Source organism: Sciurus carolinensis, chromosome 15 (assembly GCF_902686445.1).
Source record: "Sciurus carolinensis chromosome 15, mSciCar1.2, whole genome shotgun sequence".
Lineage (NCBI taxonomy): Eukaryota > Metazoa > Chordata > Mammalia > Rodentia > Sciuridae > Sciurus > Sciurus carolinensis.
In genome coordinates, this window is record NC_062227.1 from 46,375,077 (window position 1) to 46,392,766 (window position 17,690).

A 17,690-nucleotide genomic window follows, 5' to 3' on the forward strand; every position below is an offset into this window, starting at 1 on the left:
CTATCCTGGCTGTGGTCTGAGGGCAGGCGCACAGGTCCTGGGTCTGGGTGGGACTGTTGTTCCCCCCAGCCTGCTCTTCTGTAGCCCGTGCCTGTCCCTGCTACCTGTGGTACTCACCCCTCGTCTCTTTCACCAGCAGAAGCACAATTTTGTTCAAGGCAGATAGGTACCTAGTCTTTGGAATACATTCCCTTTGTCTCTCTTACAGCTAGGATGACCCTGTGACATAATTTTGCCCAGTGAGACATACGTAGATGTCTACTGGGGGAGGGCATCTTTATTATTTGCATTCCTGACAAGAGGGACAGGGGTTAGCTGGATCCACCCTGCTTTACTGGAGATGTGATGCATGGGACTGGGGCAACCATTTTATAACTGTGAGGGAAAGACTCTGACCCTGACATTGTTATGCTGCTGAGCTAACACCTGACCCCAGACTCCGTGATGTGCAAAAATAAAAAACCCAGAGCTCCATTTGTTGACGCTACTGCAGCCAAATGTATTTCTCACCAACATGGGGGTCACTGAAACTGAAGTTCAGAGAGGTTAAGTGGTCTTCCCGGGACACACAGTCAGTAAGGCATCAGGTAGAGATGTGGCTGAAATTGGTTCTGCTTTCCATGCAGAACAATACTTCCACAATCCAAGGACAGGTCAGGTGTGTGGATGCCTGTGGAGCCATTACCCTGCAGGATGACACTGCCTTACCCTGGTGCGGTTGTGGCTTCCTAGGTTTGTTCTCTAGGATGGTGAGAGAAGAGTGGGCTCTGCAGCCAGACTCTCCTGGGCTTTGTGGCCTTGGGTATGCCCCTGTGCCTCAGCTTCCTCTTCTATGAAACAACACAGATAATGCTTAGCTGAGAGCCCCTGTGTGACAGTGTATTAAATGAGATAATATTTGTGCAGTGTCTGGCTCTTGGTGAATGGCAGCTGTCATTGGTTGGAGAGGCAGGATTCCTTTTTCTACCCTCCTTTCCATACTCCTGGGGAGTATGGTGTTAGACTCGATCACCTGCAGAGGCAGGCAGTGTCCTGCCCATGACCTCTTGCCCTCCCCACCTCGATGACAGTGACCTGACTTCCAGCTCACACTTCTGGTTCCAGAACTTTCTATGGATGTGAAGCTAATTTTGAGGCAAGCCAGAAGAGCTGGGGAATTAATGATCTGTGGGCACATGCTCAGCCAAAGCCTGGTGGGAATCGGTATATCAGTAGTCCAGCTCCCTGGACCCTGAGTGGCATGACTCTGGGTGGTGTGCCTGACACTGGTTCTGGAGTCCCCAGTGGGGTTAAGCTCCTCTCACAGTGGAGGCTGCTCTGCCTGATAACATGCCCTTTATTGATTTCTTCTCTTCCCTGTCGCACTTCTCACCATTGACTGTGCTTCCTGGGGTCACTGTCCAAAGCCCATTCGAGCAAACACCACTTGCATTCAAATGCTTGCCTAGAGTCTGGGACATTCAAACTAAGACAATGTCCTCTAGTGCCTAAAGTTAGGCTGGTGGCCACCAAAAACTTTTTCATGCCCACAGATTCCCTAGCAATCTTGTTCAAATGCAGAGGGTACAGCCTGGGTGATGTGACTCAGACAGTCTGGAGTGGCTCCTGAGACTGCATGTTGAACAGGGTCCCGAGGAAGCTCGTGTGCTGCCCAGTGTCCACGCTTTGGCTAGGGCCAACTCATGGAGGTTGAGACTGGAGGGAGATTGGTGTCACTGAGGGTAGAACAGGAGAGTTTTGCAGAGGAAGGCAGGGGCTTGGGGCTAGGTCCTGAAGTCCTGGGAGGATTCTGGTAGGTAGGCAGGAGGAGGCAGGGCCTTTCCAGGGAGAAGGGAAGCTGAAGACTTTCTGGGCAGAAGTCACACCTATTGTGTGAAGGATTTGGGGGATGACAGACCTTCTGGGAGTTGATTGGCATGCGTAGACTGTAAGATGCTGGAGGTTCTGAAGCACTGTAGTGTAAGGAAGTTGTCCTCATTAAGCACACACTCCTGATTTTCATCTGTGACTCCAGAAGAAAAATTCAGGCTTTCCTGGCTCCCCAAAGTCTTCTTCCTCTTACAACCTACTTCAATTTAAATGTTGACAGTCCCCCAAAGACTCAAGTGCTAAAGGCTTGGTTCTCAGGGTGCCTCTATGGGGAGGTGGTGGAGTTTTTAGGAGATGGGTTTATGGGAGGATATCAGGGCATTATAGGCACGCCCTTAAGGGGATTGTGAATCCCTTTTTCTATTTATGTTTGCTCCCTGGTTTATGATGTAAGCAATTTTGCCCTGCCATGTGCTAACATGATGTGCTTGCTTCACTACGGGCCCCAAAGTAGTGGGGTCAATTGATCATGTGCTGGAACCTCTAAAATCGTGAGCTAAAATAAAGCTTTTCTCTTTATAAGTTAATTATCTGAGGAATTTTATTACAGTGATGGAAAACTGACTAATGCACTACCTTTCCAACTCCTTATCCCTCACACACACAGCAGAATTCTATCCTCCTCTTCTGTGTAGTCTCTTCTGATCATTACTATTCACAAGCCTCTCCCTTCTCTGAAATGCAATGCGGCATATAGTCCAAGAAGCATATTTGAGCCATTTTATATTTTTATTATTCTCTAATTATTTTGTATATGAATTAACAGTCACAGGCTTTTATTTTAGCAAAGGAACCTGGAGGTCACTCACATCATTGTTTTGTCATTAAAAATCCCACTTGGCTTGTTTATAGCAATCTATAGCATAGGGCTTATACATATGATTTCCACTAGAAGTGAGAAAACTCACACCCAAGTCATCCAGCAGGTTGGTGCACTCTGTGCAGTCGACCAGTGATTGAAGGTCCAAATGGAGAACTAGGTATGCTTTGCTTCTTCTGTGCTGTGCAGGGCGCAGAGTTGGGTGACAGGATCACCTTCAACACATCGGCCTTGTGCCCACTTAGCTGCCAGGAGAGGAAGTTACCTGCATGGTGCCCCCTGGTGGTCATATGAAGACACACAGCAAGTGCCTTGGACAACCACAAGCACTTGAGGCACAATAAACTTGGGGCACCCTAGAGAGACCTCATTCTTTTGAACTCCGGGACTTTTCCCTTTACAACAACTCTTTTCATAAGAAATGAAGAATAAATAACAATACTGCCTTTTGCCATCATCACCTAGGGTTGCTCCTCTTTGATGGTAAATGACAGCCCACAGTTACAGAGCCCCACTGGTCAGCAACAAAGACTTCTGGCCCTGTGCTGGCCCACACACATGCTCTGTAGAAGAAATTCCATCAATCCCAAAACACATCAGTCTGGAAGCTGCAACTCACATAGACATTCTGTTAGCCTTGCTTTCTTGCAAAGGTCAAGAAGTCCTTTAATAGCATTACATGGACTCATGCAGGCATGGCCTTCACTGTAACCTCAGGTTTCCTCTCCTGAGGATGTACACCTTCCATGCATGCCCACGCTCTCATCTGCACCAGCTGCAGCTGCCCAGGCCCAAGCACCTCCACCAGCAGTTCCTTCACACATTCATGACCACTAAGGGAGGTCTTCTCTTTTCAAACGTACTCCTGCTAGGTGAGCAAAACTGGAAACTCTCCAGGGGTGCCTGGTGATGATACAGATAGAGGAGGAGCTGTGAGAATGGACTTGCTAGGATGCCCCTGGGAGGTGCCAAGGCCAGCAGTGTCACTCAGCAGAGAGAAGGCTGCCTGCCACCTGTCTACCCACCTTGCTCTGAACCAGGTCCAGTCCCCAGCACAGGTACAGGCAAGCACTGGGGTCTGGGACTCCCAAGAGCAAAATCTACAGTTAACAGAGTAGCTTGGGGAGCACAGGGTGGCCCAGAATGCCCTCCGGGGATTGGAGAGCTCCCTGGGGGCAGAGTTCATCCAAAGGAAGTGACTTTGGACATGGGCCTCCAAGGATGAACATAACTCTCCAGGCAGAGGGAATGGCATGGGAAAGAGGAACTTGAAGGAAGGTGAAAAGTTTGGGCAAGAGCACCATGGGTCTGGAGGTTTGTGACCGGGGGAGGGGTGAAGGCTGGGTGAAGGCCGTGGTGACAGGTGCGAGCTTTATCTCATAAAGATCAGCTTGGTCATCCTATGGGGAATCTATCAACGGGGTGACTGGACAATTCCAGGGCACCCTGCTTTGCCTCATCAGAGTCCTAGGCACTTTCCATCACCACCATTTTTCGGTCGCTAAAGGTCCTTCTCTCTGTGTCGTGAGTTGTCTTCACACTTGCCTCCCAAACCAGATTATAAACTACTTCAGCAACTGGCTTACGTTCCATGCCCGACACTCTGCCTTGTAAGCTGCAGGTTATCCACACATGGTGCTGGGCTGATTCCCGTGGTGACTGGGATTCAACCAGGCAGGAGCCCCCACTGCACAAAGAGGCGAGATGCCTGTCTGGTGTCCTTAGAAGACACCTGAGCAGAAGGCAGAAGTGGGCTTGACACCAAAAGTCTGGCCCCAGCCTGAGGCAGGTGGTGTGGCTGGTGTGCCTCAGGGAGGAACACATTTGACCCTCTTTATTACACTTGTCACCAATGGCGTCAGGTGGTGGAGAGCAGGAGACACAATCAGGCTCATTCTCCCATTCTCCCCTCATCTCCCTGTCATCTAAAGTAATGTGAGTGACGCGAACTCTATTATCCTTCGAAGTACAAATTGTGTCAAAGCTAGAAGAGCTCCAGGAGGAATGGGGCCCACTGCTTCCCTCCTAGCCCAGAAGGTGGCTTCAGGGAGAGTCTGGGCTGAGCCAGGTCGAGTGAGGTCACACAGCCTGCTCTGGTAGGCTGGACCCTCACTCCCAGCCAGGCTGGCTCCACTAACTTAAGTGCTCTCTTGCTATTTCTTTCTTTCAAGTACTTGACTGTGGACCCAGGGGGTTCTCTGGATCTTTCAGATAGATTTATTAGGGAGCCTCACTGAGCACAGACCATGGCCAGGCCTGGGTTGTGTTGTGAGGATCACAGAGAAGACTGGGTCCCTAGAGGAGTCAAGAGTTACTCGTTTGACAAATGTACCCGCCAACACCTGCCCCAGGCAGTGTGAATAAGGCCCAGAAGAAGAAAGTAGCCAGGGACAGTGTGGGCAAAGCCCCAGGGGAGGAGGAGGATGACTTCCAGACATCTCTTGGGGAGGGGAACAAAGAGGCTTCAGTGGAAACCGCAGGCCCTGGGTCTAAGGTGCAGGCTCGTGTGGAGGAAAGGCAAGATCTGTGGGTGTCACAGCAGCAGCCCTTCTGCTAAGCTGGCCCTGCCTCTGGATTAAAACCCTTCTGCCCTCTCCCCAGGACCTTTGGTGCTCCCTTCTGGATAATGGCCCCAGGCCTGTGTCATCTGGTGGAGAGCTGTTGGGCTAGGCAGGATACAAGTCTGCCAGATCTGTCTGGGCCAGGGTTCTTCCAAAGGGAGGGGCTGGGGCATCCCCCATGTGGGTTTGGAGGAAGCAAATGTTCTGGTCCCAGCTCTGTCATGAGCGAATCCCCAACTCCTGTCACTCAGATCACAGATTCCAGTGAGTCAGAGGAGAGGACTGAGCAGGAGTTGGTGCTGAAGCTGGTGGCCCTTGGGCCAAAGCTGCCCTGCAGATGGAGACATGAGGGTGTGAGTGGCAGCCAGAAAGGAGCCTTCTTGCCCGGAGGTGGCTTTGCCCTCTGCTGCTGCTCTCTACTGCTCATAACTCCCTTTGCACTCACACTATCTGTGTGCCCACACCTCCTTTACCCCACGCTGTAGGGACCCTTGTGCTTGTCCCCCAAATGAATGAGAACTAGTGAGGAAGAGGAACATTCTTCTCTGGGGCCTCTCTGTCCTGCCTTCCACCCCATTCTTGGCCCTGAATACAGGGTTTGATACTTTAACACTATTGATGTTTGGGGTCAGATCATTGTTGGTGACACTGTTTGGTGCACTAAAGGCTATTTAGCAGCACTCCTGGTCTGTCTCTATCAGGTACCAGTAGCATTTCCAGACAATATCAAATGTCCCCTAGGGTACAAATATCCCCTCCTCTACAGGACAGATGGATGCTTCTTTTTAGGCAATATGGGAAAGAAATATCATATGTCACTTATTTTCTCAAGAGAGAATGAAAAAAGCATGAGGCCAGGTGGGAATCACAGAGCAAGGGCTGGTGGGATCCCCATGATTCAAGACACCATTGAAGAATTTTTTCCCTTATCATGGAAGAGTCACAGGGAAACTCAGCATTATGGGTTGAATTGTGTCCCCTGCAAAAGATGCTGAAATCCTAACCGCCAGTCCTTGTGAATGAGACCTTATGGAAATAGGGTCTTTGCAGGTGATCAAGTTGAGATGAAGTCATTAGATAGGCTCTAATCCAATAGGAGTGGTGTCCTAAGAGAGGGGAAGTTTTGAAATAAGGAATAGACAATGTACACAGGGAAGATAATGTGAGGAAACAGAGAGAACACCATTTATAACCAAGGAATGCCCATGGTTTCTAGAAGACAGGAGAGGGGCATGGAACAGGTTCTTTCTCACAAACATCAGAAGAAACCAGACTTACTGACATCTTGATTTGGAACTCTGAACTCCCGGAACTGTGAGACAATAAATTTCTGTGGTTTTAACCACCTAGTTGGTGGCACTTTGTTGCAACATTCCCATAACTAACACTTGGCAGGGACAGCAGGACTGGGGAACTGGAGGACTATGTGGAGCTAGCTGTGACACCATGATCTCAGGCAGAAACACAGAGGGAGGCAGGAACTGGGAGACTCCATGCAGATGCTGACAAGACCCAGTCTCACTGTACAGAGACAAACCCAACGGGACAGACAAGTGGAAATACATCACGTTTCTAAAATGAAACGCTTTGATTGAGCCAATCATTAGAAGTTGTAAAACTACCCCGAAGAATTAACAGCCTTCGTACATGCTAACTACATCCATCATAAATTCGTCTTTAGTTTCTGTTATCATATCACTGTCTCTGGGGACCCCTGTCTTGTCATCATTTGCCCTTTATAATTTATTCATCTTGTTCTTGCCTGCATCCTTTCTACTTATCATTCATCTTTACAGTTGTACATAAAATGAGATGGATCCTTCAATGGCAGGGCTGTCAGGAAAGGAGATGGGCCTCGTCAGGGAAGCCCTGAAAGCTAGGAAAGGTCCCACTAGAGTACCCTATGGGTGTCAAGGTAGAGGAGGCATGGGGAAGCGGGGGGAGGAGGAGAGGAGATAGGAGAGACAGTGAGAAGGAGGAAAGAAAAAGATTCAAAATGAGAGGGAAAATAAGGGAGAGGAAAATGTCCATAGGAGAGGAGGAGAGGAGAAAACAGGCAGAGAAAGAAGAAAGAAAAAGAGAGAGAGAAAGAAGAGAAAATGGGATTAAGGCAAAGGAAAGTGAGAAGAATGGAGAATGACAGGAGACACCCTGAGATGGGGGTGCTGGGAATTCAATTGAGCTTTCTTTTTTTTTTTTTTTAAATTTTGAATTTTAACATCTTTCCTGGTAAACTCAAAGAAGCGTGTACTGAATTTCCATGGAAATGACCCATCTTGAGTTGTGGTGACCTGAGTCAGTCGGGAATCATGATAGCAGGGACACTGCATGTCTGCTGAGCTGATTTGAGGGGTGGGGGTGGGAGGCAGCAGGGAAGACTGTGTTAGTTTGCTTTGTATTCTAGGGTTGCCAGAGTGAGGACACAAAAGCCAATCTTTAACTAGTGAATTGGAACTTTAATGTTTATCAAGCAGATATGGCTCCTCTCCCTGGCCGGCCCCGCCTCTCACCATTTCCAGGCCTCCTACTAACTGGACCCAGCTCTCCCCTTGCCAGCCCTAGTGTGGAGACCTTTCTGCTGCCAAAGGAGCAAAGTGTTGCCCACCACTTGTCATATCTTCTGGTTTTCTCTAATCAGAGCCTCCCCCCTGAGGCCCTGTATTCCCAGCTTTGGAAACAGATGGGCTTTTCCTGGAAGACAATTCCCTGATAAGTCCTAAAGGCTGGAGGAGCTGGACTAAGTACCAGGACTGTATTTTTAAGGAGCACAAGTCTTTCACAAGGTCTCCTGTGCACACTGGGCCGCAGGTAGCTCTTAGAGCAAGCAGGTTTCTGCTGCCCAGAGCCTCTCTGGCTCAGGTGGGCAGGCCAGTGCAGGGCTCCTTGCCTGTGCATATGCCCATCCCTGAGCGGTTTCTCAGTTCTTTCATCTGATATACTCCTTCTACTCCCAGCTTTGTATTCCCACCTGCCCATGTCCCGAGGGAAAACTCTGGGCAATTCCTGTACTCTATAGTCATCTCAGTTCCTGCTAAACTCTTCAGATGACTCATGACGCTAACAGAGATGGGCATCCTGGGTGATGCTAGCAGACCCAGTGCTATTTATCAATTGTGCAAACCTCGGGCTTCTCATCTGTGAGGAAGACTCATATCTTCCTCAAAGGTGATTGTGATAATAAAATGTGGCAATGGAGGTAATGTGCTTGGCTTCATACCAGTCACATAATAAATGCTTATCAATATTAATTGTGATTATTGAGCAATTGTCCACATTACCTATTTTTAAACATTCGCCGTCTTGTATTGTTAGTTATATTTATTTGTTGTGGTTTCTGTCCCTGACATGATGTGTAACTGCAAGAAGGAGGGAAGGGGGATGTGTTTTGATCCCTGCTTCCTATGGGATACAGCACAGTACCTGATACACACTCAGGAAAGACTTGCTGATGGACTTAGCTTTACAATTGTTCCAGGTTGACTGTACCCCTTCACTAGTGGTACAAACACCGGAAACAGAAGGGAATGTGTTGCAGGGGCTAGGAGACCAGGAAGGAGTGAGATTGGAAAGTTGTGTGTGTGAGTATTTAGAAAAAGTGAACTCCACCTGTCTAGATTCTGGCAGAAGACCATGCTCAAAAGGACCCTAATGAAACTTCATGCTTTAGTAATCTCATCCTACTAAAACCAAGAAAAAGTGAAAAATAATAATCCATTTGTGACGCTGGTCCAGGATGGCTCCATCAGTCATTGAAGCAGCTTTGATTAGGCTGATTCCTAAGGAAGCCCCTCTGGTTTGTTAGAACAACCACTGTGGTCTTGCTCCTGAGCTTCTGCTTATCCCAAGAGAAATGTTAATGCCCCTCTTCAGTCCCCAGAAGAGTGCCCCTGTTAAGGCACCTTCAGATCTGTGTCCATTGCTTTGCAGTAGTTATTGGTAGTGGGGGTGTATGTATTGGTAGGCAGACAACAATAAGATTCTTTTTCTTGCTGGCAACAGGATGCTAGCTCTGTAACTTGCTGGGAAACAGATAATGCTACCTGTACTATCTTTCCCTGCTCTTTCTCTCTTCTGTGAGAAAGTGGAGGGTTGATTTTAATGGATTGATTTTAATGGATTTTGAAGTCTGGAAAAGTGCCTAAATTGCTGAGCTTACCAGTTTTCCAGGTTCTTTTTTCGATTTCATTCTCCTTAGTCAGATGTGGAGTGTGCCCACTGGGGCACCTAGTGTGGTCACCCCAGACAAGAAGAGGTCTCCCCTTTCCCCCTCAACCAAACAGGCAGCCCTAAGCACAGCGCCAGCAGGCAGGAGCAGGTATTATTGGGTTGGGCAATAGTATTTTGCTTGCTCCTTTCCCTGCATCTGCTAGTGGTACACTTTCTCAAAGGAGAGAAACAACTAACAATAATAATGCCAGTTGTGTTTTCTGGAATCAAAATGACTCTACTTTAAAGCATAATTTTACTCGTTCATTTTTTTTTTCATTTTTCTGCATGTGAATTTGTGAGGGGACAATGTGCCCTCAGAACTTGAAGCTGCAATTCTATCTTTTCTCCCTGTCCCTCCCCTCCATCTCCCCTGCTGGTCGGTGCCTGCCCTGAGAATTGTGTGATGAGGCTTTTGAGGCCATGAGTCTCCCCGAGAAGCCTTTGAAGAAAAGACGGTGTTCCAGGCTGCGGCTGGGGACTCTAGGCTATGTTTCAGCCCTGCCACTGGCCTCCATCTCCACCCCTCCCCTTTTCCAACATACATTCATATTTCTTTTTGCCCTTCCTCTCAAACTTGCCCAACTTGTCTTTGTGATTTCAGAAAAAATGCCACTGGATCTCCCAGTATGAAGGATTAGCGCAGATTATGGGGAACAGTGTTAATTATTGGTGGAAGGGGGGCTGGCGCGTCGCTCCAATGTGCTCCTGATTTCCCCTGGGCCTTTCTGCCTGGTAATAAGCCTTCTTTAATCTGGCAGGCCCCTTGGTGAAATCAGCACCACGGACAGTGATATTGATTGCTTCTGAGAAACCATCACAGCTGCTCAACCAAATTACCTTTGATATGTGACCTTTAATGTAATTACTGCAACATCAAAGTATTTCTATAAATTATTAAAGAACTAATACACTCCATCATTTAGCTATTCTATTATATGTAAAATAAACAACCACAAGTTAATGTTAGATCCCGAACAATCCACATTGGCAGCTGAAATTCTACCAGTTCCAGGCTTCTCTCCCCTTTCAGAATCCTAAGCCTCCCCCTCCCACCTTCTCTCTTTCCGTTTCCTCATCTGATTCCAGCTTTTAGCCATCATGAAACTCCCCAGCAGTCTCCCTCAAACTGATGAAGGGCCTCCCATAACAATGTGGTATTTTCTATTCCATTTGGGTGGCTCTAAAATATCTATCACAATCTCCCCCAAAACAAAGTACCATAAACACTTTATTAATCAGCACAAACCTTTCTCAGAAGCCTTTGATTATCTTACAATATGGCTTTATGCTTCACACATAACGTGGGGCGATGTGGAGCATATTTCTGCCATCTTACAGAGGGCACCCAGAAAGTAATTACTATAATATATGTGCATGCAGCTTCGCCACTAAAAAACCAACTGGGAATGGCCACCCTGCCAGAGCTGGGTTCCACACAAAATCTGTGCGGCGCTCCATTTCCATACATTTGCATCCGCGGGTATGTTATTAAGATGACTCAGCCCCGTGCTTTGCAATCACAAATACCAAAATACAATACAAAGGCTGTCTTAATGGAAGAAAGGGCCCATGTAATTCAGCACTCCCCACCCTGAAGGGGTAAAAAAAGATCTTTGATGCAAAGGAAGGCTGTCTCCGCCCCGGGTTGTATTTTCTCTCGGTCTACCTGGTTAACCTTTCCCGCTGTGGGGCAGAAATGGAAACGTGTGTTTACATATGGGTTGCTTGGTAAGAATGTAAACATGCATGTGTAAGGATGGCAGTGCATACACAGAGAACACACGTGCTTCCCCGCAGCGTCCATTGTATAAGCCTAAACATCGGATATTTATAAATTCTTTAAATTATGCCCACAAACACACATCTTTCCATTTATCTTTAGATACTCAGCAGCCGTATATCTCCCCCCCGCCCCATCTCTCTGAGCCCACAGGAGAGACCGCGCAGACCCTTGACCCGAGGAACACTTCTTATTTTATGGTGATGAACTAGCCTCGATAATAGCCATGGCTGATATCACACCCAGTTAGGGGGGCCATAAATAATTCTCCTCTCCCCCGCACAGAAGCTATAAACCAGGGCCGAGGCGCGATAGTTTATCAAAGACGAGGGCTGGCTCCTTAAATAAACCGCGGTGATCTCACTCGCGGCGCCGAGCTCGGGCCGGGAGGCGCCCCCTCCCATCGCAGCCCCCACCGCTGGAACAGCGGTGGCTGAGGACGCGCTCGGCCTGCCGGATCGCACCGCGGCCCCGCCGGCCCCGAAGAGGCGGCTCGGGGCTCCGGGGTCCCGGGCGCGCCGCTCCTGCGTTCCCCACCGCCGGTGCGGGCAGCGCGCGCAGGAGCCGCGCCTGGGCTCCGAGGCCATTGCCAAGTGCACCCCGCGCCCAGTTTCCGTCGGGCAGGGAGAACCCAGAACCCCGAGCTCGGCGCCCGCACGCCCTCGCACCCGCCCCGCGGCGCGGCGCGCGAGTTCCCGGGCGCAGTCAGGCGGCGGGCGCCAGGGCCCGCGATCTCCCCGCCCGCCGCGGAGCAGCCCGGCTTCCTGAAGTCGCCCCCTGTCGGCGCGTCTGTCGCTCGCGCCGCGGTGGGAGCCACTTACCCCGGGCAGAGTCTTCTGCTCGTGCAGCGCGCTCTGGGCCTTCAGCGCTGACTCACGCTCGCAGTAGGTGAGGAAAGCGCAGCCTGGGGAGGGAAGCAAGCGCCGAGAAGGGTCAGTGGGGCGCCCCCGGCCCGTCGACGCGCCCCGCCGCCCGCCCCCAGTCTCCCGCCCCTCCCTGCTCCAGGTCGCTCTCCCCACCTCTTTCTCGCCGGTGTGCACCCTCCTCGGAGCTTCCCTGCCTCTCCGTGTGCCCGTCTGTCTGCCTCTTGTTCTTCCCGTTGCTTTTCTATTTTGTTCCCGCCGCGGAGTCTCCCCCCACCACACCCCCTCTCCCCACGGGTCTCTTTCCGTCCGGGTGCCCTGGTGCCTCAGGCGTCTCTGCCCTCTCCCTGTTCCCTGAGGGTGCTGGGTGCTTTTGCTGTATGTTTCAGCTCCAGCCCCTGCCTCTTAAAAGGGACAGATTTCACCCCCTGCGCCTCTAACCACACTTGACCATGGACGCTTGCTCTGGCCCCTCAGGAGTGCAGGTGACTGCTCCGTCAGAGATGATGAGGGACTCTCTAGACCTTCCAAATAAAGGCTCCCTCTGTAAGGAAGACCCTGGGCCAGGCTATGCTAATAAAAAGAATGGGGCTGCCATGAATATCCTGTGTCTCCTGTTCCAATTCCTGCTGTCACATTGCAGTGAGGGTCTTCACACCCATCCCAGACAGACAGCTTCTTGCTGCCCAGCCCACTGAGTCACAGTGTCTGCCTCTAACTTCCTGGCGACGCTGGTGCTCTGCCTCATGTCCCCACTCTGGCCTTAGTAATCTCATCTGTGAACTAAGAGGGTTGAGATAATTACCTCCAAAGTCCAGTCTAGTTCTCCCACTGAGTGATTCTAACAATGCCACACCATTTCTCCTTCCCACGGAATCTGGATGGGACAGAGAAATCTGCTAAAGCGAGGGGTAATGTTTTAATACTGGCCCTTCAGGCACTATGACAAGGCAAAGAGAATATTTGGTGATGGGACAGTCCTTCTGGGAGTTTCCTCCAACAGCCCAGTGCCAGGGGCCTCTTTCTCTGCCTGCAGGTGTGGCTGGGAGTGGCTGAAAGTCATGGTGAAGATGGAAACACACACTTTGGTTCAAGCAGGCTTGAGTCCTCTGAGTATCAGTCATTTCAGACTTTGCAGAGTCACACCTAGCCCCCGAGAAGCACCCTGCAAAATGACCACCACCCACCTTGTTCCATCTCTTATTGTCTTTTCTAGCCTCCCTGGCTGCCATTCCTGAGCTCAAAGTCTGTTCATCATGTATGCCTTCTTTTCCCCTTTTCACTTGTCCCAGCCCTATCTATCTTTCAAGGATCTGGTCAAGTTCTGCCTACTCCAGGCAGCCCTCCTTGACTGCTGTAGTCCATTTGCAAGCAACCATCTTTCCTGACCGCCCACACTCAGTCATTTGGTTCTTCCCATGGCCGTTTATTTCCTGAGTGTCCTTTCTGTGCCAGGCTCTGTGCCAGGCCCAATGGCGTAGGTCTTTCTCTCCTGAGGCCTGCAGGCTGGTGGTGGCAGTCTGGTGCCTACACCAGTCTTGGTCACTGGGTTTGCTCTGGCCTTTTGGTGCCAGATTCCCAGTATCCTCTGCAGCACCTGACTCATCCACCATCTGACTGGCTCCCAACAAAAATCTTCTTCCTTTTTCTATGTAGAAATCGGTCCTGCCTCCCTCCCGCTCCCAGCTTCAGAAGGGATAGAAAGGGAATATGTGTGAAAGGGACGTAGTGATGGAAGAAGGAAACTGGGAAAGAAGCCGGGGAAACAGAAACTCAGTTCCCAGTGTCTGCTCTACCTTCTGCCCCGGGCTGGGAGGAAGAGCCAAGGAGCCTGTCTGCCACTCTGCCCCTCCCATCGTCCAGCCTCCACTTCACCCCTCCTCTCTCCTCCCTCCTGGTCACTGGCAGACGGTTATTGATGGAGACATGGGGACTGAAATGAATAGCGGTCAGAGGCCCCCGTGACGTCGTCCCTCGTGCTGCCGCCTGCCTCTCCCGGGGGCGTCTTTTCTCCTGTCCCCTCGTCCCCTTGTTGGCCTTGTCTTCCGCCTGCAACTGAGAGGCAGCCACCGCTTCAGCTGCACACAGGCAAGCCAGCTTGGGACAAGGTCAGGGGCAGGTTTGGAGAGGGAAGAGGAGGGAGGAGGAGGAGGAGGAGGAAGAAAGAACGACATTGTTTCCAAGGCCTAGGATAGCAAAGGATTCCACAGAAAAAAAAGAATCTGTTGCTTTTGTCCAGCTTCCAGGAATTTCTGCCACAGTTTTTGAGAGAGCTCACAACTCCATGTGTACTAGGATCTTCAGGGAACCTTGAGCCCTGAGTGACCCCTTCCTGCCATCTTCACCCCCGAGTTTATGTCTTCCAGATCTTCCTCTTGCTTACTGCCTGGCTTCCTTCCTCTTTTTCAGTCCTGCCAGGCATACTCTACCTTAGGCTCTTAGTCCAGAATGACCCTTCATCCAGTCCCTGCTACCTGCATGGCTTGCTCTTTAATTTCCCTTAGGCGACGTCTTGGAGTCACCTCTCTTGACCTCATCATTTAACACAACCCTCCACACCCAGTACACACATACCCTATGACCCCTTGCCCCTTTTCCTTTTTTATTTGGCATTCACCACTCCCTGACATATTAATATATATTTGCTCAATGATTGGCAGTCTCCTCACGCTTGGATGAGGTGAGGAACTCGATTCTGTTCTGTTTCTGCTTGGTTCTCAGTGCTCAGAAGAGCAGCAGGTGCTCTACACATACTGGATGAGAGCATTGAATACTTGAAGGCCTCAGCTAATGGGACCAAGGGCAATAGGTGGGCTGGGGGATACAGAATGGTGCCCAGGGACTGCTGAGAGCAGATCAGGCCCGATGGACGCTGAGGCCTGCTGGACCTCCTTAGTGGCAGCAGAGCCTGAGGGGGCCTGTGAGGTTGACAGGGTTAGGGTTAGGGTTAGGGTTAGGGTTAGGGTTGCTGCAGTGGCTCTTGTCCCATAGACGTCCTCAGGCCCTCTAGTCTGAGAGTGCATTCTTACCCTGCCTCCGAGAGTCCTCAGTTGTCCCATGAATAGGCTGATGCATGACTCTGTCCAGGGGAGCCCCGTACTAGCCATGGGCCACTTATTGATTTCTCTCTCTGAACCCCAGTTTCCTCACCTATAAAATGGAGGTAGTAATTCATGGGGAGACCTACTAGCCAGTGAGCATTAACTGCCTCTGCAGAACATGCTGTCAATCTCAGTTCTGGCTTGTGAAGCAGACTGACAGGTGCCGAGCCCCTTCCTTTGTCCCTTCTGCCCCTCTATGAGGAGGGACCAGCTTTACACAGAGGTAGATTGGGCAAATCCCAAACCCCAGGTCTTTCTCCAACTCTCTCTTCAGCGGTCAGATGTGCATCTGACTTGTACTCGGAGAGAGCAGTTGTCTCACTTAAGGTTCTTTTAGAAAGGCAAATACGGATAAGCAGTTATTAATGCTGACTCCAGAGTGTGAAGGAAGAGGCTAGTCTGCTCCCTGGTTGAGGGCATACTCCTGGGGGTCTGGCATTTTGGGGACTGTAGGAGGAGAGCTTAACATTACTGGGTGCCCTAGATGATGGTGAGCCTGGGGCAGAGGCCGAGGCAGGACTCAGCGTGGTCATGGAAGGAAAGGTACCCAGGTCTCAATCACTAGACGTCCTTGGACTCTCACGTATAGGGAAGGGGACTGAGGCACCCAGAGCAACTAGCTTTGGTCTCCTGTGGCTCTCTATTCTTCCTTAGGGTTGAGGCCGGGGCTCTGAGCTGTGGGGCTGGTGCAGCTGGAAGGTGTGAAGATGGGAAGAAGGTTCATGTCAGTCTCAGCCTGGAAGCCACTGAATTTGTCAAAGTCACTGTCCTAGGATTCACTGAGGTATCCTCAGAGATAGCCTTGCTGCAGCCCTTTGGGATCTCATAGTGGAGGTGAGAAACATTATAGGACACTCTGAGGGAGTTGCTAGGTAGTAGCAAAGGACAGTGTGGGAGGGGGTTCTCACAAGGCTTGAACTTGGAGGCGGGAGAAGGGAGCATCCTTCCTTAGAAGGGGCCCATGGCACAGAAGCATCTCCCTGCCTTATGGCCCTACCAGTCCCCCCAAGCCTTGATCCTAAAGTATGCAGTCCTTGTCTTCACAGAGGTGAGAAAAAGGGTCCACTGTGGCTGTTTGGAATGGCAAAAATTTGAAAACCACCTAAATGTCCATCAGGGAAGGAATGTTTTATTTTAAAACTGTGAATACACTACAGCAGTTAAAAAGATGAAATGATCCTGAATGTACCAACATGGAAAGCACATCATCAGATGGGAAAAACGAGTTGCAAAGTACTCCATGTTGCGTACACATGGAGGCACGCCATGCTCCTTCCATATGCACTCACGTCTGTATTTACACGCAAAGGATAAAGTGTGGAAGTCACATAGAGTTGAAAGCAGGGAGCACGGGGTGGGGAAAGGGGACATCTTCCGTGACTTTTACATTTCTTGTTTGGTTTGACACATTTAGACCCAGAATGTATTCATATATCACTTGCAAAATTAACTTCAAAGGAAAAGAGAACTGGGCTAAAAGGGGAGAATGGAATAAAAAGAAGGTGGTAAAAGAGGGTGAACTGGACAGAATGTGGGACCTGCAGCTGACTTTGAGGAGACAGAAAAAGACTGGGCATTGAGTGCCTGGAAAGTTCTTCCTGAGGGGAATGGAACTGTCCTTGGTGGGTCTGCTGTGCTCTACCTCAAAACTTCCTCTGAGCTGGAACTGGGTGTGGAGCTCTGGGGTTTGATGCAGATTCTTTCCACCCAACAAGCTGTAAATGTCAATTGTTTCAGGCCACAACCCTGAGTTCCAGGAGTTGGTGCTTGGGAAATGGAATCCATGATGGAACAGATACCCTTCCCAACACCATCCCCAAACTTGGGAGAATGGGCACTTCCATTTGTGTGACACAGACGGCAGGACCCTGGAGTGAGAAGTTGCGCAAGTGACCCTAGGGGATCTCTGGGTGAATTATGACCTTGCCCTGAGTCCCTGCCTCTCCATGTCAGTGTCTCCAGTGATTCTTCCCAGCACCATCTCATCACCTTGGTGTCCCACCCCTCATAAGTTAGCACGCTCTCTCATCCTCCTAAATCATGGGATGGAGCAGAACAGAACTGCAGCCTATCTCAGCAGAAGTGGACTTTGGCAATTACCTGGGGTTGGAGTGAAGACATAATTAGAGAAGTCACACTACAGGGCTGCCACTATCACTGGGCTCCTCCTTCCTGCATACCAGGTGGACGCCCCAGGCTCACTCCCCTGGCCCAATGGACCTGCCTCTCCCCAACACAATTCTACTGTGTGTGCAGAACACGGGCCTGCACTCACATTTCTTTATATAGCCACTTAACCTTTTCATGCTTCCCGTTCTTATTTACTTGTCCCTTCTATTTACCAGTTTCATGGCTTGTGTCTCTGAATAGACTGTCAGCTCTGTGAGTGTGGATTCAGCATCTTCCATCTCTCTAGGGCCAAGTGGAGGGCTAAGCTCCCAGCTCAGGCATCAGAGGCCTTGGGACCCATGAGGGAGGGGAAAGGAG

General features: G+C 50.2%; 1 protein-coding gene across 50 annotated transcripts in view; it reads right to left on the minus strand.

Annotated features, from left to right (window-relative positions):
- Celf4 (CUGBP Elav-like family member 4) overlaps positions 1-17,690 on the minus strand; it is a 289,767-nt gene that overhangs the window by 202,362 nt on the left and 69,715 nt on the right. For 49 of the 50 annotated variants that reach the window (XM_047526075.1, XM_047526083.1, XM_047526074.1 and 46 more), the window contains exon 2: positions 12,061-12,143. In XM_047526075.1, the coding sequence (XP_047382031.1) occupies positions 12,061-12,143 (83 nt within the window). Of the gene's footprint in view, positions 1-12,060; positions 12,144-12,258; positions 12,344-17,690 lie in introns of those variants that run through there. The other variant, XM_047526084.1, reaches the window with a different exon arrangement.